Source organism: Podarcis cretensis (assembly GCF_951804945.1).
Source record: "Podarcis cretensis genome assembly, chromosome: 6".
Lineage (NCBI taxonomy): Eukaryota > Metazoa > Chordata > Lepidosauria > Squamata > Lacertidae > Podarcis > Podarcis cretensis.
The window spans coordinates 83,754,506-83,776,015 of NC_137175.1; the positions used below are offsets into that span (position 1 = coordinate 83,754,506).

Consider the following 21,510-nt stretch of genomic DNA (forward strand, 5'->3'; position numbering starts at 1 on the left):
AAACATGAATTATTTTGAATACAGGTAGTTACAAAAATCAGATGTGGCAGGTGCTATATTAGAAGTGTCATTGCTCCTTTACTATCATGCCTCTTCTATAATAGTACCTGTTGTGATGTGTGCTTACTTATTTAAAAACAAAGTGTTCCCCCCCCTTAAAAACTGTTGTTTTTTTCACATGGAAATCTGGAAATCTCTGTAATTATAGTTGATTAAATTTCATGTGATTAGTAGGCTATGATTTCTTTAATCAGGTAAGAGCCTTCCTGTATAGTATCATTCATTGGGCAAAATTCTCCACAATTCTTAAATCCAATTGAAAGAAACCCTTCTGTTTCTTTCTGATGGTGAATGCCCCTAACCCACACATTGAGCTTCAGTGCCAAGCAGAAATTTTAATCAGAATCGTTCATATTTAAACCCAACATTCTCTCAACTGCAGTACACTGTTCTGCCACACATATTGTAGCCCAAATTGAATTCTGGGTGGATTCACAAGTCTTATACCCCACCCCCAGTGCAAGCAGCCGGCATAACTTATTTTGGATAGATTTGCATATTTGGTTACCTTGAGAATGATTCCAGATGTGTACAGATACGAGATTTGGAAGGCTTCCAGACATATATTGCTTTGTGACTTCAACATACTGGACTGATGCAGGCTTAAAATCTAGATAGTTTAACTGTGCTTAAACTACATGTCCTGGCTCCCACCCAAAACATGCAGACAGAGGCTCTTACTTGTAAGAGGAAAGAAAGAAATCTTTAGTCAGGCAAGTAATGGCCCAGGCTTGGCAGCAGATACAAACAGGTAATTGAAGCCAGGGTCTGAAGTGGTTTGGAAACTCATAAGCAACAGGGAGATGGTTAGAGATAGCCTTGGTTAAGGTTGGTGCAGAAAGGCTGTCAAGGGAAGGGCTGGAAAAAGTTGAGTGTGAGAAGAGAGGAAGAGTAGTGAGGGCAGGCCCAGTTCTGTGATCCTCTTTTGATCTGTGTCTGGATAAGTGTCTGGAAGATACACCTATATTGGCCCATTCATATATAAACTCTGACTGAAGTTGATTGACAGTATCAAACTATGCTTAAAAAACAGGTAAATCAAGATTCAAGAAATGGAAGAACTGGAATGTTCAGAAAAGTAGGGCCGAGTGAGAACACAACAAAAAATCCACACATTTCAATATCCTACCTAGAATGATAGTGGCACGTTAAAACCCTATTCTGTTTTCTTGAGGCATCGGCTTTCATAGAGTACAGTCCACTTCATTAGATGAGCTACCTGAATTGAGGATGCCATCATGCATCTGATGAAGCATGCTCTAGATCATGAGAGCAGATGCCACAAAATAAGCCAGTTAGTGTTTGAGGTGATACAAGACTCTGGCACAGCCTGGATGTAATGGGAAACCATGGTTTCCTGTTATTTGACAAAGCTTCAGAGAGCCCCAGGCTCATGTGCTCCCCCTCTCCTCTCCTCCTCTTTCATACATTTGTGGAAGAGATCAGAAGCTCTCACTTCTGATTTAAAACAAACCACAGATCTCCATGATGTCCATATTTGGAGAATTGAGTAGCTGCGGCTTTTGAGAATGAGCCAGGATCAAACTGTGATTTCAGATTCTGGCTTGTTGTAAAAGGATAGTTTAAACAAACCACATTAAAAATAATGTAATGTTTGCCTGCATGCCATTGAATCTAAAACTGGTAACGAAGGTAAAGCAAATGAAAATTAGGGACATTAAAAGCACATGAGGCTCTCTTGCTGCCATCCAGTGGTTAGGATTTTGGTAAATAGCATGATTATACGAAGTAATAAATTAAAGAAGCTGAGAACAGCTCGATCGTAGGGATTTGTGTGAGAATAAATGCATAGCAACATTTTAGAGACATGTAGCATATGTATTATTATAGATATAGACAGTATCTTTGTTGATGTGTGATTTCCATTAGCACACATTTTATTTTACACTTTTTTATGCTACCAAACTACTGCATCATTTTCTATTACAATCCAAGAAGAACTGAATATTCTAAATTGTACATCATGCGTATATGATGTACTGTAGTGTTACATCCATAAACATGCAATACCTCAACAGGCAATTTACCTAAATTCCTATTTGAACTAAATGGAATTTTTCACTGAATAGTGGAAGATGCATTAACTGCAATATGGAATAGAATTTCAGCTTGTAGAATAGAAAGTTGTGTTTTCTCAAAAGACATGGAAAGGTGGTTAAAGATATATATATATTTTGTTTAAATGGATAAATGAAATTAGGTGAAGTGTCCTATATCATTGAATTCATATATTTTATTTTATTAAGAGTTAATTACATGGAGTTACACCGCATTATTCACCTAACATAGCATTCAAGGACAGAAGAGACTATAAAAATGCTGTTATATAGTGATTTTTAGGAATATGAATCCACTGTTTCATCTCCAATGAATTACTGCTTGCACATGCAGTGAACTGAAGTGGGTTTGAATAACAATTTTAGCTTATTTGAGAATATGGAATCATCAAGGTTTTCAGAGCCTCCCTGAGAGCTAGGAACTTGGAGCTGAAGGTTTTTTTCTTCTAATAAACAAAAGACCAAATGGTCATCCCTTTATATAAAAGTATTTTAAGGTCTGTTTGTTGATTTTACTTAACTTACAATACATTTTGTTTGCATGCTGCTCAGTTAAGCAAATCAATATAACACAGCAGTTCTTAAACAGTTTTTTTTTCTATGAACCATTTGAAAATTGTGGAAGTTTGAGATTACTTAATTTCTTTTTAATTTCAAAGCATGCATGCATATAACATATTTTAATAACCAAAGCTTTGCCTTTCTAATGCAATGAATATGTCTAATTTATGAGGAAAGTTTTTTGAAGTCTATTTCCATCATCTGTAAAAAAATTAATCAAGTTCAGGACCAAGAATGGATATTCTCCATTGTTTTATCAACATTTCCATATAAGTTTTATGGTATGTGCTGATTTGGTGTACTTCTCTTTATGAAGTGGATCGTGACAATACAGTTTAGCGTCCAAATATTCTGGAGTAGTATTTCCATGTTGGTGGGTTAAAAATAGTTGCTACTATTAGCTATTTTCAGACTATGTTCTATTGACAGCTACGGTTGAGAAGCACTGTTTCGTATGGTTCATATCTCCATCATCATCATCATTTATTATTTATACCCTGCCTATCTGGCTGGGTTTCTCCAGCCACTCTGGGTGGCTTCCAACAAAATATTAAAAATACATTAAAACATCAAATTAAAAGCTTCCCTAAACAGGGCTGCCTTCAGATGTCTTCTAAGAGTCAGATAGTTGTTTATTTCCCTGACATCTGATGTAAAGGCATTCTATACGGTAGGCGCCACAACCGAAAAGGCTCTCTGCCTGGTTCCCTGTAACCTCACTTCTTGCAGTGAGGGAACCGCCAGAAGGCCCTTGGAGCTGAACCTCAGTGTCTAGGCTGAACAATGGGGGTGGAGACGCTCCTTCAGGTATACTGGGCTGAGGCTGTTTAGGGCTTTAAAGGTCAGTACCAACACTTTGAATTGTGCCCGGAAAGGTACTGGGAGCCAATGTAGGTCTTTCAAGACCGGTGTTATGTGGTCTTGGCAGCCATTCCCAGTCACCAGTCTAGCTGCCGCATTCTGAATTAGTTGTAGTTTCTGGGTCACCTTCAAAGGTAGCCCCACGTAGAGCGCATTGCAGTACATGTCCATAACCTGTTCATATAATGTTGCAGCTTTTTGGATAGTATTCTAAGCTTTCAATCTAGGCAGGGCTCTGCTACATATTTGTTCTAACCCGTTGAAATTTGGAGCCTGACCTATGGAAGCTGGATCCAGAAGTAAAAGTTAAAAGTATGCTCAATCAAGGATGGAGGTGCATTTCTAGTAAATGTTTGAAGTATTAACAAAGTGAAAAAAATAGTATGGAACTATTTTTGTTCTGTTTGCTCTTCATAACATTGTTAGTTTGTGGGGTGGGTGGGTCAGTCTTCCAATTCTTTGAGTCTTTTCCCCAGTAAGGATTAAAATCTGGACCCAAACTAGACAACTGGCCTTAGCTGACCACTTAAGCACCATACTTAGCATAACCAAAGAAATTGCTGTGTGCCATAGGGTAAATGGGTGGGCCTTTCCTTTTCCCCCATGGCTGGTAGATAGAAGTGCAACGGGAGTGTAGTTGTATGTGAACGTAAGAGAAAGCAGTCGTAAGAATCTAGATACAGAGACATTGCTTGAGCTGTGCTGAATTCAAACTTGTGATGAATGAAGGAGCAAGATCTTTTGGTGTGTTAATGCTATGAGTCCCTCCATTTTATGCTCAGGTTGTAAATATGTGTAAATAAAAAAAAGACACCACAGGCTCCACTAACCTTCATTCCATGGAAGCCAAATCCTGGTAAGAGCTGAAACCCCTGGATTCTCTCACCACTAGGATATTGGGGTGGCGTGCAGTAATAATGTTGCTTTTGTTGACACGCCTTTGTTAATTAATTTTTGGAGAAAAATGTTTGCCATGCATAACAAACATTGGAGAGATATGTGGCACCTTACTTGTATTGTAAAGAAATATTGAAGGTATGCAAAATACATTTTTCTTTCAGCAGGGAGATCAAAATGTAGCATGAAACCTAAAGCTTCATGTTGTTGCCACATTCCACAGTGTCACTGTACTTTTCTCATCCCTGTATAATGGCACTAAAGAATAAATATAATAATGGAACTGCCTTTTGTGGATCACATGAAGAATCTTATCTAGACAGGATTTCTGCCCCCAACATTAGCAGATTCTCTTAGGGAACCTTACAAGCTGATCCCTATTGTTTCTCATCAGAAACTTTTATTGACGTATATGCTGTATTTTGTACAGGGAGTTTTCATTTAGCACTTATAGCTAATAACCTATTTATAGACCTTCTAACCAGAAGCTTAGAAGTATTAAAAAAAATGTTTAAAGTTGTCTAAACTTATGGTTAGTGAGATTCACAATTTAGTTATGAACAGTTAGAATTTTATTTTATGTATCCCAGATCTGTTGCCACATACTTTCCTTGGATGACCCCATGTTCAAGAATACCATTATGAAATCTCTTGTTTACTCTCTTCATACAAATCATACTTTTATGAACTTCTGTCCTGTTCATTTACAAATACTAACTGAACTACTGTTTTACTACACAACTTTAATTCTTATTTTAAAGCCAGCTTGAATGACAATTTACTAAATATAACATAATAATTTTCAGAGGAATAGCTGTATTAGTTTGTTGCAACAAAACAGCAGTCTTGTGGCACCATAAAGGTTAACAATTTTACAATGGCTTAAGCTTTCATGGACCAGACAGAGTCCACTATTCATTAAATACATGGTGTCTATGGGCTATACATAACTTTTGTGCAAAAACATTCTCTCATATGAATAACTCCCCATTCCTAAATGATTGCACAGAGCCATAAATCTAGAAGAAAGTGTGTTCTTCCTCCAAGGCCAAACAACTTACATTTGATGCTGATGATGCGAATTTTCATACCTAAAGAGAGAAAATTCTTAATCAGTCCTCAAAGAAAACTTTAAATCACGCCTTGATAATGAACATAACAGTATAAATACTCCCTATCAGTTTTGTTCACTGAAGAACATGTATATTGATTTTAAAACTTTATTCATATAGTAGAGATATTGAGAGAGTGTAGGTTTGATGTTTATATACATTAAACATTATTTTTGAACAAAGAAGCAAGGAGAGGAGTATGTGCTGGAATATACGTTTGTGGGCCGTTTGGGGTTTTTGCCTTTGGCTCATTCATTCACTGTGGCAAGGCAATTCTGATGAACAATTTTGAGTTTGCAGTATTATTATATAAATACTTCATTTAACCATTTGTATTTGTGCTCCAGTTCAAGGACTGGTGGCAATGCCAACAGCTTCCAAGAATATTTTTTAAAAAGCAGTTTCCTTTATTAATTTGTTCTCTTTGGAGTGGCCTGCCTCCTATTTATTACAGGTTGTGTTTTCATCTTTGGTTTGTGGAGTCAGGAATCCTTACAAATCCTACAAAGGGTGGAATGGCCAGTGTAAGGCCTGCCTCTGTGTCAAGAGTGGGGAAGCTTTTTCAGCCTGTGGGCCACATTGCCACATGTTTAACCTTCTAGGGGCAGCACGCCAGTGGTGCGCATGGCTGGAGCCACAAAACCCCTACCCGCACACTCTTTCTTCCATGCTCATACAACCATGGGGTGTATAGGGTGCTAGGAGAGGGGTAGTACCGCTTGTGTGGGAAATGTGCTGTAGAGGGAAGTGAGGGCTCATCAACCTAGGAAGATACCCCACCTAGGAGAAGAAATACTCTCACCCTAAACCTCTACTGTCTTGCAGGATATCTTTGAGAGAAGAAAAAGCTAAGGACAAAATGGTGACACGAGAAAACAATAATATCCCCAAATAACAAAGTATAAGAGTGGGGACAATAAATAACAATGCTTACTTGAAGGAGCATCTCCACCCCCATTGTTCCACCTGGACACTGAGGTCCAGCGCCGAGGGCCTTCTGGCGGTTCCCTCGCTGCGAGAAGCCAAGTTACAGGGAACTAGGCAGAGGGCCTTCTTGGTAGTGGCACCTGCCCTGTGGAACGCCCTCCCACCAGATGTCAAAGAGAAAACAACTACCAGACTTTTAGAAGACACCTGAAGGCAGCCCTGTTTAGGGAAGCTTTTCATGTTTAACAGACTATTTTATTTTAATATTTTGTTGGAAGCCACCCAGAGTGGCTAGGGAAACCCAGCCAGATGGGCAGGGTATAAATTATAAATCATCATCATCATCATCATCATTATTACTGTCTTTATCATGACATTGGATTAGAACAGAAAATGATGAAGGCACACGAGCAGAAATAAAGCACAAAGGACTCTGTTACATCACTCAGCACTAGGTCACACTGTTACTTTTTAAGTGTCTCTCCTTCAGATCTTTGCAAGTTGTTCCATCTGGTCTTTTAATCATGCACTTATGAAGCATGGAGAGCTGGTGTGGTGTGGTGGTTAGAATGTCAGGCTGTGACTGGAAAGTCCCATTTCAGATTCCTACTCAGCCATGAAATTCACTGGCATTGGACCAGTTACTTTCTCTCAGCTTAGCCTAGCCTAGCCTGGCCCCCAGGGCTGTTCAGATGATAATGGGAGATGGGGATGGGGCAGACCATGTATAGCATTGTGTAGCAACTGGAATATGTGCTGGTATAAGGCAGCTTCCTGGTTGTATGAAGGGCTGTAAAGCAGGTTGCTTTTAAAATTCTGATAGTGATAAATAACGATAAAAACTACTGGGGTCAAGTTGGAAATAGAATTCCATGCTGAAGCTTTCCATTTCCTCGCATAGTCTACGAATCTTAGCTGGCGGGAGCAGCAGGCTATCAGAACTGAGGCAGCCAAGAGCCCAGGGTTCTAGAGGCCAAGCCCTACTGGGATGAGACCAGAATTTCTAAGGAACTGCACTGGCAGAAATTGCAGGAGGTCTGAATAAGTTGGCCAAATCAGACAGAGGCTGGGGACAGGGGAGTGCAGTTCTTTCAAAGGCACCTGGGCAGCCAAATGACCGAAGCCAGAATGAAAGAACATTGATAGCCAAGCCAGGGGGAACTGATGGGGAGCCTGAGCAGGTGGAGCTATGCTAGAGCCGGGGAGTGTAATAAACATTGTTTCCGTCTGCTTTCTTCAGCCTTGAGTTACTCCCGGTAAAAGACCTTCAAAACTGATCACTCGGCACCTGGTTTTGATCCGGGATGCTCCTGATGGGATTAATATAATTTGGAAAACTGCTATTGTAATAATATCTGATCACCTTTTAATAAATCTTGAAATGTAGTCAATTTTTAAAACTTTCAAATAGAATAAAGACTGAAGAATTCTTTCTGCTATTCAATCTTTGATGTGGCAGGCGCTGGCAGGGGCAAAATGTGTGGGGGGAGAGGGCAGGGGGGTTATAACCCTGGGTGCACAATTTTGAGGGGGCACGAACCAGGTGTACCCATGCAGCGATCTCCGTCCTGCCCTGCCTGCTGCCAGGGTCTCTGGGCCTGGGAGCCTGGCCTGGCCTCGCTAAGGCATCCTGGGCCCCGCACTGAATGGCTGCCTAGCCATCGTTGGGGGGGGGGTTGTCCAAGGGCCGTGTCAGCCAGCCGGGCTCCTCCCTGCATGGTGGCAGGTGGCACAGCACAGCCCCGCTTGGCTCCGGTGGCGAGGTGAGGCTGGGCAGGCAAGGCAAGCTCTGTGAACCCTCCACGCCTCACCCCCACCCGGTCATAAGTTCCGTTCACACTGCACCCCCGCCTGGTGTAATGCCACTGAGCCCTGTTTTCCTTGTTTAGTGTTAGAGCACATGCTTTGAATGGAAAAGGTCCCAGCTTCAGCCCCTGCTATCACAAGGTGAGGATAGAACAGTCTGAAGCCCTGGAGAAATTCTGCTAGTCGATGCAGATGCTACTTGTGCCATGGAGACATAGGCAGATTAACAAACAATTGCCTTTAGTAGTGAATCTAGGGTGAATCAAGTTGTCAGGGGTCCCTCCCCGCCCGGTGACTATTTATAAAACTTTATCTTGTTTGATTTATTAGATTAGAATATTTTTTCCAGTTAGTGTCAGTGTACATACGGTAAATGAATTCTAAGCCCATCTTTCTGGGTTAGAACAGCCTAATATATTTCTTGTCCTCCTAGGGTGACCCAGGTTGGACAGCACTTTACCTTTGTGCTTACTGACATTGAAAGCAAACAAAGATTTGGATTTTGCCGGTTAACATCAGGAGGCAAAGTCTGCCTATGCATTCTAAGGTAAGTAGCTATCTCCAACAAATTAGTAATTTTCTTATCCTGTCCAACTACTCTCTCTTAGTTAATTATTAATCATTGCTGAAAATTGTAGATTCCCTGCTTATCTGAAAAACTTTTATGTGTCCTGGCCTGCTACCATCACAGTGGCACTTCTTGACAGTTATAAATGATTTTATTTACTTATTTTTTCCCATAAGGTAAGATGCTTTAATGAGGTGTTTTGAAAATGTACCACATCTGGCCTGGCTTGGCAGGAACTTGTGTAACTTTTTTTTAAAAGGAGAAAAATTTGACGAGTATATGTGAATTTTTCATTTTGACCTTAGTCACAAGACTGCATTATACCCTTACTTTGCCTCCATCTTGAATCAAAGTGGGCTGGTATTTATTTGTGTTACAGCATCCTCGCAGCACTGCTGGAAGCAATGCATTTTTGCAAAACTTTCTCAGAAAGGACTGGGTGTTGGGCTGCTTCAGACAGTTATTCATAGGTCTGATTTCGTTCAGCCCTGCCTCTGTCATCCTGGACTTTCTGTGCCAGGGGCAGCCCATCCAAATTCAGCCTGTGTGTGTACAATACTATGCATATAAGGCAAAATCCAACCTTTTAAGGATTGTCTGAACTGACCTTTTGCAGTTGTCTCTTGTGGATGGATTACTGTTTTGTGTCCTGTTTTGCCCAGTTCATGCTCTGTTTTTTTGCACGTTTGTTAACATTCTGTTCTAGTATTTCACAAATCATCATCATCATCATCATCATCATCATCATCAAACCTGTATTTCACAAATGCGAAGAAGTGACATTTTTGCACCTTCTACAGTAAAAGCAGCGGTACTCTTTATTGTGGGGTATTTAGATGGGCTGATGCAGATGTAACACTGGCTCCACATGAGCCCACCGAAATACTAAAACTGGTGCTGGATGAATGTCAAACATATGACCACAACTTGAAGTGATATTCTGGGCTGGTGCAGATGTAATAATGGTTTTTGTTCCTTGCACTTAAGAGATTTGAAACCAGTGTTGAACATGTGTTCTCTTTCTCCCATTTCCTCCTGTCTTAGGAACATATTCACCCCTCATGCTAAGCAGAATTTGATTTTAAACAGGATCTGAACCCAATAATAAATCACAGTTTCAAATCCTTATTAAATGAGAATCTTGGTTAATATTAGCTGTGACAAAGCTGGCATTCGTCATAACTATACAGGAGGATGCAACTTACTTCTAAGTGTTAAGCGAGCAGGAAAGGGTTGCTTATGTCCTTCTTGGGGCTATTTCTTTTTTGACCAGTTGCTTTTTCATTGCCACAGCATTTATACTGTTATGTAATCTATGCAATACCCTGAGGCAGCCAGCACTGGAAATGTCCTATCTGACATAGGTAACTGAATCCTCCCTCCATGAACATTGCACTTGTTATCTTCTTGCAAATTAGGCCTGTCTTCCCTCCAGCCCTCAGTTTCCATTTCTCTATAAGCCCTCAAGATTGAAATGTGGTTGTTGCCACATAGAAAATTATCAACTATTTATATTTGGAAGAGATGCTGTTTCTTGCATGTGAAATGTGAGCACTGATAGCTGAAGGTCTTCTTAGATTTTCAAATGTATGTGTGAGGTAGCATAAATCTTTTTGGTTTCTTTTAAACCAGAAATGATGTAGCTGTGGCTCTCTAGATGTTGCTGCCTGCACTATCTGTGGCCATTATTCTGAGTGGGACTGATGGGAATCGGAGGGTTGCAGCTTCCGTAACCCTATTTTACGCTGTCATTTTCAGATTCCCTCTCTGTGTGTCCTAGATAAGTATTTAATTCAGGGGTGGCTAATCTTTTTTTGATTGAGGCTCCATTAACCCATGGTGAATCAAGGGCTTGAATATCAAAGTGGGAGTGACTATACTGTAAAAGTGGGTGTGGCCCTGTTTGGGGGAGGGGGTCTTAGCACCCCCCAAAAAAAAACACCTATTGAGGGGGCTAGATACAGCCTGTGGGGCAGCTACTCTTGGCTTAATTCAATTTATTGCTCTGGTTGGTTAGAATCATAGAATCATAGAATCATAGAGTTGGAAGAGACCACAAGGGCCATCGAGTCCAGCCCCCTGCCAAGCAGGAAACACCATCAGAGCACTCCTGACATATGGTTGTCAAGCCTCTGCTTAAAGACCTCCAAAGAAGGAGACTCCACCACACTCCTTGGCAGCAAATTCCACTGTCAAACAGCTCTTACTGTCAGGAAGTTCTTCCTAATGTTTAGGTGGAATCTTCTTTCTTGTAGTTTGGAGCCATTGCTCCGTGTCCGCTTCTCTGGAGCAGCAGAAAACAACCTTTCTTTTTAATTTTCAGGACGTTTTCCCACCCAACTATTTTCACTTTATAGGGCTTTAGGAAGTAATAATAGGGGCTATGACTGGAAAGACATGCTGTCCTACCCTGACATACCTGCTTCCAAATAACCTCCACTAGGGCACTTCATATGAAAGGGAGGAAGGGAACAAGAAAGGAGGAGACAGTAGCCTACTGTAGTCAAATGTGTCAAAACAGGCAAGTTCTTGAGTCAAAGAAGGCTTGGTAATCAGAGGACAAACCTTGGTTGCTGCTTGTGTCTGAAGAGAGCTAAACCATAAACCTTGATTTGGATGACACACTTAGCTAAACCATGGCTTAGCTCAGTACAACAGCGGAATGACTTGCACGAGCAAAGGGGCTGTGATCTCCTCTCCAGAAGCCCACATGTTTGCCTTTTTGTGCTAAGCCATAGTCTGGCTAGTGTTACATGTGAATGGGACCAGTGAGTTGATGGTTTGAATTGGGTCAGTGTTTCATCTGTACCAGACCATTGAGAGAAGATGTCTAGAATGTTCACAATAAATAGGTAAAATAGCAGAATGCTTACTGTACGAAGAAGAGGGAATGCCTTTCATGGGCCAATTTTTGCCATTCAACAAGAATTGCATACTGAAGCACTAATGTATTTTTTTTTGGTTTTTTTATGAGCATGGAACTGCAGGAAGTGACTCATTTGCTAGTACGGTTCAACCATAGCAGAATTAGGAGAACACTTAATGGTAAACAGAAGTGCTATAAACAACAAAACACCACAGGCCAAGGTGATTAAAAATGTTATTACAACTGTGGATTTTCACAGTGAATGTTACCTTGTCATCAGTTTGCTCCAAAATAGATATTAAAACATAAACAGCACGACCACAATAAACTGCTTAATTAAAAGCCAAATGAAAGAAACATTTTGCCTCTTTAAAGGAGAGCCTGGGTGCCTGTAAACGCAGCTGAAAACAAATGTTCAAGCAACCTGCCATGCATATGAGCAGCAAAGGAAATGGAGAAACTGCTTGGAGACTTGAGTTATCAGTGGTCGTACTAAAGCAAGAAGTGACAAAGGAAGATGGAAGGTCAACCAGTGGCACTGCGATGCATGTGGGAAGAAGGGGACAGATGTACAAAGATGAACTATGAAGTAGAGGACCAGTGATACCCTGGAGAAACCAAATCAGGGCAGCTAGCCAGAAGTGTAAGGCTGATGTACTAGGAAGCAGCAAAGCTTATAGAGTGATCATTATTTCATGGAAATTAGTTTACTGGGGTTATTGTCTATTGTCTAGGTTTTATATAATCACTGCATGTAGCTTAAAGGGTAGCTTAAAGAAGGCTAAGAGCAATACTTTTATTTTTTTAATCCAAATCAAATAAAATTATTTACACCACCAAATATGTGGTTTCAATTTTATCCTATATCTAGGTTTACCTCTTTAATTATTACTACTGCTATTTAACAGAGAAGTGGCAATTTTATACCACAGCAGGACTGCTGAGAGGGGACATGTACTGGGCCCAGGTGAAACAGGGGGCCAAGATTCTGAGCTTCCTTTCCTTTCTTGTTTAAAAAGTAGAATCTCTGGCCCCAATCAGCCTATTTTGTCTGCAGCTTCCTCCCCAACACTCCCTGTTGCTGGGAGTGGTGTTGAAATATTTTTCTCTCACACCTGATTGGCAAATGGTATGAGCCTTTCCCTCCCCAAGAAATGAATATTCTGTTAGGTATTTTACATATCCTGTTACAATTTGGGTTGGATAAGGCATTGGACAGGCCAATCATGTAGCAGGGAACCCCCCCCCCCCCGGCGGGGGCAATCTTACAGGCCTCAGACCTGATTCCGGATGAAGGGGTGACTTTCACCACTCACCCCAGTTTGCCAGCTAGAACTGAGGTGCTTGGCTGCAACCACATTGGGACTGCAATGTAAACACCTCTTTAGGGAGGCCCCAGCATTTGAACAGGGATGGGGCCATCAGATGGTCCTTGCCCTATGCTTTGCTAGCCCTGCATCCTCTGTATTCAGTAAAGGAAACTTTCAGTAGAGCAGAGGAAGGAACACCAGAAGGGATTCTACACAAGCTGCAAAACACAGGGTACTGAAACAGAATCCCTTCTGCTGTTCCTTCCTCTGCTCAGCTATTCTCACTAAGCAGACACGTAGACACCCAACCCAATGGGCTGCATGCATTGAACCTGCAACTCCTAATGTTTACCTTGTAGCTTCTACTGCAACTGCAACTACTATTTAACATATAATAATGGTTGTAAATGCCCATTGCATTTGGACAAAGCTCATACTAATCCATTTACTTTGGTTTTGGGTATATCACAGGAAATTAAGCACCTCACTTTACACTTCATTTTCTGGTGTGCACCTTTGCTGAAAGTTAAGGGATTTGCTGAAGCCACTCTTCCTATTTTGTTTGTGCATTTCCTTCGCAAATCAGATTACAGAATAGTATTTTGCATGTTGATTCTCACATTGGCTGCTTCCAGACAGAGAGTGCTTTCAAATGTCCAGGCCGTTTTGATTCAGTACGCCTATGAAGCATTGCGTCAGTCTCCATGCTACTGACCCAAGTTAATCTGAGCTGGTAAATTAGCAGGAGTAGTCTAGGTTTCCCTCCTTCAGCAACCATAGTTAGGGATGTGGGTGGCGCTGTGGGTTAAACCACAGAGCCTAGGACTTGCTGATCGGAAGGTTGGCAGTTCGAATCCCTGCGACGAGGTGAGCTCCCATTGTTCGGTCCCAGCTCCTGCCCACCTAGCAGTTCAAAAGCACGTCAAAGTGCAAATAGAAAAATAGGTACCGCTCTGGCGGGAAGGTAAACAGCATTTCCATGCGCTGCTCTGGTTCGCCAGAAGTGGCTTAGTCATGCTAGCCACATGACCTGGAAGCTGTATGCCGGCTCCCTCGGCCAGTAAAGCGAGATGAGCACTGCAACCCCAGAGGAGTCCGCGACTGGACCTAACGGTCAAGGGTCTCTTTACCTTTATGCAACCACAGTGCAGAAATTTGCCGTATAGTGGATGTAGTCTAACCTTCTTAGGTTAGGTTATCAATGTTGATTGATCTTCATGTTAAGAGGCATTGTATTTCTGAATGCAAGATTCCATGGACAAACAACAACACAAAGCAATCGTCTCCATGCGTCCTTGCCAGATTCCTAGGAGCATCTTTCTGGACCGTGTTACGCTGATCTAGCTAGATCCTTCTTATAGTCTTAAGGCACCAAATTTCCAACTTTCGTTTTGGTCTGTTATTTTGTAGAAGTAACTGCTCAAATAAAAAGTGGCAAGCTATAATTTTCCAGCAAGCTTTAATAAGAGTACTGCCATTATTCCTTCCATTGTGACAATTTCAAATTTACAATGCAATGCTAAATGCTTACCAGGCCAGCTTTTTTTTTTTTAAAAAAAATACTCTGTATGTATCGTTTGGAAGCACATCCATCTTTTACTCTTGAGGGCAGTGAGGGAAAATAATTTGAATGTAAGGAATATATTTAAAGGGAACAGGTCTCTTCTCTGGTTTTTAAAAATATCCGATATTACAACCTTAACTGTGTTATTGATGGGCTCTGAAGAGATGCAGATTGCACAAAGGGAAAGACAAAAGCAGATAATAGTGAACTGAAACATAACCGAATCCATTTGGATAGTCATGTAAGATAGTGTGTATCTTTATTTATATTTAAACCTAGAATGTCTATTTTCTGCCATAAAAGGCACCGAAAGGAATGGAGCACAGACCCATTAACAGCAATAAAATTGAACACTGTACAACCAGCCTCTAGAAAGAGGCATAGCTCACAGATCAAACAAAGATGGAAAAGTGCATTCCTGTCCATAGCTATGGCTTGGGTGCCTTAAAGCAACATCAGGAGTGCTATCAAGGGACTGTGACCCCCAACAAACACACAGTGCAGATCAGTGCCCCCTGCACCAATGTGATATAGATTTAGTGCACCCTTCCATCTGAGGGTTGGAGCTAGAGATGCACTAGTGAAAGCAATTCTGGCAATGGCTCGGTTCGATGAATCATTGTGCAAGAACTAGTGCAAGATGGGGTGCAGTGCCTTTTTCTAACATGCGTTTTGAGAGGGGGAAGGCAGTGGGGATCTTAGCCTGGTGCTGACACAGCGTCAGTAGCGTTGAATTGACTCTGCCCGCACTCAGCTACCTGCTGCCTTCCCCTCTTGGTAACTGGCAACGATGCAGGACAGTGGGCATTCAGGTGAGCAATGTCATGCTGCCTCATCAGCCACTACTGTATATTCCAGGGGCCAGCAAACTTTTTCAGCAGGGGGGCCGCTCCACTGTCCCTCAGACCTTGTGGGGGACCGGACTATATTTTGGGGAAAAAATAGAACAAACTCCTGTGCCCCACAAATAACCCAGAGATGCATTTTAATTAAAAGAACACATTCTACTCATGTAAAAACATGCTCATTCCCGGACCGTCCGCAGGCCAGATTTAGAAGGCGATTGGGCAGGATCCGGCACCCCGGGCCTTAGTTTGCTTATCCATGGTATATGGCCTTGATTGCTTTTATTAATATAATAATTAAATTCTGCCTTGCGGATTTGTTGAAGGGGAGGGTATAAATCCCTAACATCTATTTAAGAATCTACACCATTTTTTATATTTATTTTATTGGGTTTTATAAACAGGAATAATGTCGTACAAATTAGTATACCAAGCTTTCTTATGTCATTTGAATATCACAAAAATAGCATAATAAATGTGGAAATATATCTGAAACATACGTTTCTTTGTTAGTGGTCAGTGTATAAGTTCTTGGTTCATGAACTGGTTTAAACAATTAGGAAGGAAAGAGGGGGGAGGGGGAATGGTGAGTAGAGTGGGGTTGGGTGATCTACACTGTTTTGAGAAAGAAAAGTGTGTTTTTTTTTCTTTTTGGAAGGGTAAAGAAAAATCACAATATGTTGCAAATTTACTGCACCAGGTTCACTTTATTGGCTACTATTTTCATAGACCACTATAACTCGCCTGGGACTCTGTCACGTAACAATGGCTGCCATGTGTCACTTTGGTCTTTATCAATATCTGTGCTCGATACCTTTATAGTTGGAAAAGAAGAAAGATGAATCATTTTGCTCTCCCCCATTGCAGCTACTAAAATGGAAGCAAAACTGCAAACGGATATGAAATGGCAATATAATCAGCTTAAACAGCACAAGAGGTGGCTAGAACTTTCTGCAGGCTTTCTGTGTGTTGCTTTGCAGCATAGTATTTTCCATTCGTCTGCCTCTTCTGTGGAGCTCACAGTCTGGATTCCTGCTGTTGCCGAGGCTTCTACAGAACCTTTAATCTGCCTTTCACTATTTAGACTGAAAAAGATGTCTCAAGTCCTATTTAACACATGTTTTGCTATGCTAAATTTGCTGTCTAAATTTAATTTTTCACGTTAATGATGGTGCAGACTTGAGAGTTCCAGTGTAAATTACTGGGTTAACTTTGATGTGTCATTGTTAAAGAACAGTATGCTTTGGGGGATTTTTAGTTTTGTTTTGCTAATACTCCCTTTCGTAAGAAACCAGGTATATATCTTCCTAAATGCATGAAAATAATTTGACTGGGTTCATTTTGGTAAACTACTGTCTGTGTCTCTAGCTGACCTTATGCATCCTGTGAAATGCAGACGGCATCATTAAAATTTTCAGCCTTGGATTTGATTAATGAAATTTTATGACTGTAAAATTGTCACCTAGATTTCTAAACGAAATGTTCTAATAAGGTAGACAGGTTTATTTGGGAAGCCTTTGTAGTTCTTCATCTCAGACTGTGCTTGAAGCTCTCCCCCCCCCTTCTTCCTTTAGGCAAATCCCTCAGAAGCAGAATGTTTCAATTTTACACATTTTGTGTCAATTTTCCAGACAGAAAGTAGCCCCTAGACATTAGACATTTAGCTACGGAAAGGCGGTTTCCTTAGTTTTATTTGATTACTAGAAGTTAGATTCCTGCTGATAGTTCAGGACTGTTAGTGGTTACCTGACTGTTTGACAGAAAACATTTCCTTTCCTTTATTTAACCTTTGACTTGCGAATATAAAAGCTTTATCAGAATTGTAGTGGAAGCGCAAGTGAGGTGGAAGTCTACTTAGTGCAACAAAGCTGAAGAATGACTTTGAATGAAAGCCTGAGCGCCTGCCTTGTGGCTCCTTGGATTAAAAGAATATGCTAAATACGTTTTTAATTAGCAATGAAATATATGCTGCCGTTGTTTATGTGACAGGTAAGGGCCACTCTTTAGGTAGGACTGAATGCATTTTAAAAGTATAACACTTCCACATCCGTGATTGATTCTGCAGATGTCATTTTAAAGATTTTGTGCTTTACGTGGTAGGCAGGAAATTTGTTGAAGCACTCTCTGAATTATTGAAATTAGGAGATACTGATTAAGCCAGTTTTCTGATCCAGCTTTTTCATGGTTTCTCTGTGTTATGCATTGTACAGAGGTGACCAAATCCTAATTGGCTTCCTCTCCTCGGCTGTATTATTGTGTAGCATAATCATTATTCCTGCCTTAACTGTGGCATATGCTGAAGTGAGTAAGAAAGTTCCTAAGTTTAGGTTCAGAGGATAAACATCACCCTCTTCCACAATAGTTGTTATGCTTAATTTAGGAAGAAGAAAAGGTTAAGGAGGATCTATGGGAGCTTCTGTAGGAAGGGGGAGACAGGAAAGTCCTCTTCCATGAGCAGAATTTCATTCACGATAGTTTGTATTGAAGTTGATATGTATAGGGTAAGAAAGACAGAGCCAAGCTGTTCCTGCCTGGGCAGCATCATGCTTATATGTACATAAACACATGGCGTCTTGCATGTCTCCTCCTGGCATCGCCTTCAGCCAAATGTATTGCTCTGCTTTCCTTTGGACCACATTAGGGAAGCCAAGCGGGGGGTCTGGTCATCTGGGCAGCCCAGGACCTCCATACACACTGTCCAGGCTTGCGTCCTGGAGAGGTCACTTCAGTGCAGTTAAAGCAGCAGAAACAATGTGGGAGGCACCAGTAATGGGTTACTGGGTCTCGGCAGCCACAGCAGGCGCTGTGATTCTCCAGTGGTTTGACTTCAACCCTAGAGGCACACTCCATTGTTTCTCGAGATAGACGGATGCCAACCATATTATTTATATTGGTAGAAAGTAATCTGGGATCAGGGCTGTACACTTTCCCCCTTGTAATGGTGCTCCTTAATGAGAAATGAGGAATGCTTGTGTGTATCTGGGTACCTACAGCTATGACAGCACATTGTTATGATAGCTGTGCTCTGCCTCCACTGCTCTGCTTCTGAATACCAGTTTCTGGAAACCAACTGGGAAGGGGAGTGCCCTTGTGCTTGGGTCCTACTTGTGGGTTTCCCACAGCCATCTGGTTGGCCACTGTGAGCGCAGGATGCTGGACTATATTGGCCTTCGGGTCCAGCAGACCCTTCTTATGTTACAAAGAGTGACATCATTCTGCACATGGTGGAGATGGTTATACCAGTTATATATATGGTTAAGCTGGTGAAAATGTCTAGAGCAGGTTGCCAAAGTCTCCGTTATAATTGTGATAGGTATATTCCTCTCTGAATGCTAATGTACGGTTCAATTTGATCTTTTGGATTTAAATAATGGATCTATATTATCTGCATCTAGCATTTTTGTCACTTTAACAGTTGTAGGTTAATGGTAGCTGTTGTTTTGTTTTTTTAAACATTATTTTTCAGTTTCTGAAAATAGGGGTAGCTGTTGTTAGTCTTCCCAGCTTTGAAAGGAAAATAATTCTAGTATCTAGTATTTCAATATGCATTTAGCTGGACTCTTTCTTTCTTCATACTTTAGTGTGTATGTGTATAAAACATATCTCTGTGTGCTTGTTTTTCATAATGTATCAAGTTTGTCCCTTTGCATCCAAACTTTGTGGACTTCCTGTGATATGTTTTTAATGAATGGTAAGTATCAAATGCCCTCTTGAGGATTTAAGGGAAAGCTAAACAAACCAAGAATAGTTTCTTGTTTAAAAAAACCAACAGCCATCACCATGTACTGTCTTTTAAGTATTTTCTTACAAGTGAGAAAAAAATTAGATACATTTTGTTTTGTTTTGCAGGATCAAGTCAATACACTTTTTTCTTACGAACTACTTAGATCTAAAACATTATTGTTCAATCTTGCTTGAACGCTTTCAAAAAGTGCATCACGATGAAATCATTTTCATATTGTGTTTCTCCTTTTTTTAAATAAAAGCTTTTTTGTCTCTCTTTTCAGCTACTTGCCATGGTTCGAGGTATACTACAAACTTTTAAATACGCTGGCAGATTATTTGTCTAAAGGACAGGTAATTTTATGTTAGTTTTCTTTATTAATTAAATATATGCTTGTTAGAAGAAAACTCGGCAGTGTTGTTGCCTCTCTCCTTAGCTGGGCTGCGCGCCCTGTGCCTGTCCACAGCTCCGCTCATAGGTCAAGCCTTAACCAGGAGAGGAAGTGTCAAAGAAGCAATGTTGCTTTTCCCGATGCTGGCCTGGCAGGTCGCTCCCCACCCTGGGCGGTGACCATGGGATACTACGCCCATGCATACAACAAAATGTTATAGTATGTGTACTCAGGATGAAGCTCATGCAGTCTGTTCTTGCTATTTGTGCCTCCCCCCCAATTAGTTCCTAACATGTTCTGTCTACTTGCATGTGACTGCAAGTTTCATCCCTTTCTCTTGACATGACAACCGCTTTGAAGGGCTTTGGTTTTTTTTACAATCAAGCGGGATATAAATTTAACAACAACAACAACAACAACAACAATATCATCTGTACTCCACCCGTCTTGACTGGGTAACATTTAAAAAAGAAATAACCTACTTGCCAAAGCGGATGGAACTGGACCAAAATGATGGCTATATCAGTCATCTAAGTAGCATGGTAGTGGAATAGAAAGTGGAATGGAAACCAGTTATAAAGGTGATGGTTACTATTTTGTACAAGCAAATACTGGAGTGGGTTTACCGCTGTGTTGAAAATGCACCAATGTGTTCACTGTTAGTCACACGAACTCTTTTCACACATTCACCGAATACAGCCTATGTACATACAAGCTATATCTGTGCAGCTTTCTCTCTGCACAAAAGTTCAGTTCATCCCAATGGCTGGTCACCTGAAGGTCAGGAGGTTGGGGCAGTGAGCATGATATCATTCTCTCTTCATGCACTCAGTTGTTAAAAAAACTGCTGGAACAGGCCAATGGCCCATCTAGTCCAGCATCCTGTTCTCACATTGGCCGACCAGTTGCCTGTGGAAACCAGCAAGCAGGATTCAAGCACATGAGCCCTCTTCCCTCCTGTGGTTTCTAGCAATTGGTATTCAGAAGCACTGCTGGAAGCAGATCATAGCCATCATGGCTAGTAGCCATTGATAGCCCTCTCCTGCATGAATTTGTCTAATCCTCTTTTAAAGCTAATCCAAGTTGGAGAGATGCTGGATTTCTGGCATGCGTTCACAGAATATAAATGCAAACATTCAAGATGCTAGCAAGTTTTGTTGTCCTAGTTCCAGCTAGGACTTTGTCTCTTATAATATTGACACTGCAATTTGTTTGCTTATCTGTTTTTTTACAGTTATATACCAATTTTCATTAGATTTTGGAATGACTTTTTATAAGGTTTGCTTTATTGGAATGTTATAGAATAGATATTATAGAAAGAAATGATAGGACAACTGGGGTCGTTTTAACCTGCCGCCCAGATAATGGGATAAAAGTAGAACAATATGTGATTTGTTTTATAGATACTTTCAGTGTGATTCCTAGGAAGAAGTGGGGCAGAAATAAAGGCCTGGGAAAGGAGGAGGTAGAAGAAGCATGGTTTTTGGAAAGCAGGACAAGATAAGTAGGAAGGTTCAGGTGTGGGAGAAGAAATGATTCAGAAGATTGAGGTGGAGAGAAGACCCAGAGGGGACAGAGTTAGAAAAGCAGTAAAACCAAAGAGTGAGCAGGGCTTCAATTAGGATTTGCAGAGGTGAGAAATCAGATATTGGTTTAAATTACTAGGAGTTTTAGAATTCATTTGTTACTGTGTACATATCTGAAGTACTGCATTACGGTGACCATGGTTTATATAACTACTGAATAGACATTTTAAAATCTTATTTTTTATAGGAAGATGACTTGAATGACTTGTTAGAAACCTGGTATACGCATTCTGTGCCAAAGGCAAATACTCCGATCAGCTTAAATTTGGTAGGTATTGTCTTCATTACAGGGCCTCATACCAATTAATAATAATAGCAACAAAAACGGCCCTTTTTATTTACTCTGTATAAGCT

General features: G+C 40.9%; 1 protein-coding gene across 2 annotated transcripts in view; it reads left to right on the plus strand.

The window, feature by feature from the left end:
• DENND1B (DENN domain containing 1B) overlaps nt 1-21,510 on the plus strand; it is a 181,493-nt gene that overhangs the window by 65,136 nt on the left and 94,847 nt on the right. For both annotated transcript variants that reach the window (XM_079981343.1, XM_079981342.1), the window contains exons 5-7: nt 8,736-8,849; nt 19,463-19,532; nt 21,344-21,424. In XM_079981343.1, the coding sequence (XP_079837469.1) occupies nt 8,736-8,849; nt 19,463-19,532; nt 21,344-21,424 (265 nt within the window). The remainder of the gene's footprint in view (nt 1-8,735; nt 8,850-19,462; nt 19,533-21,343; nt 21,425-21,510) is intronic.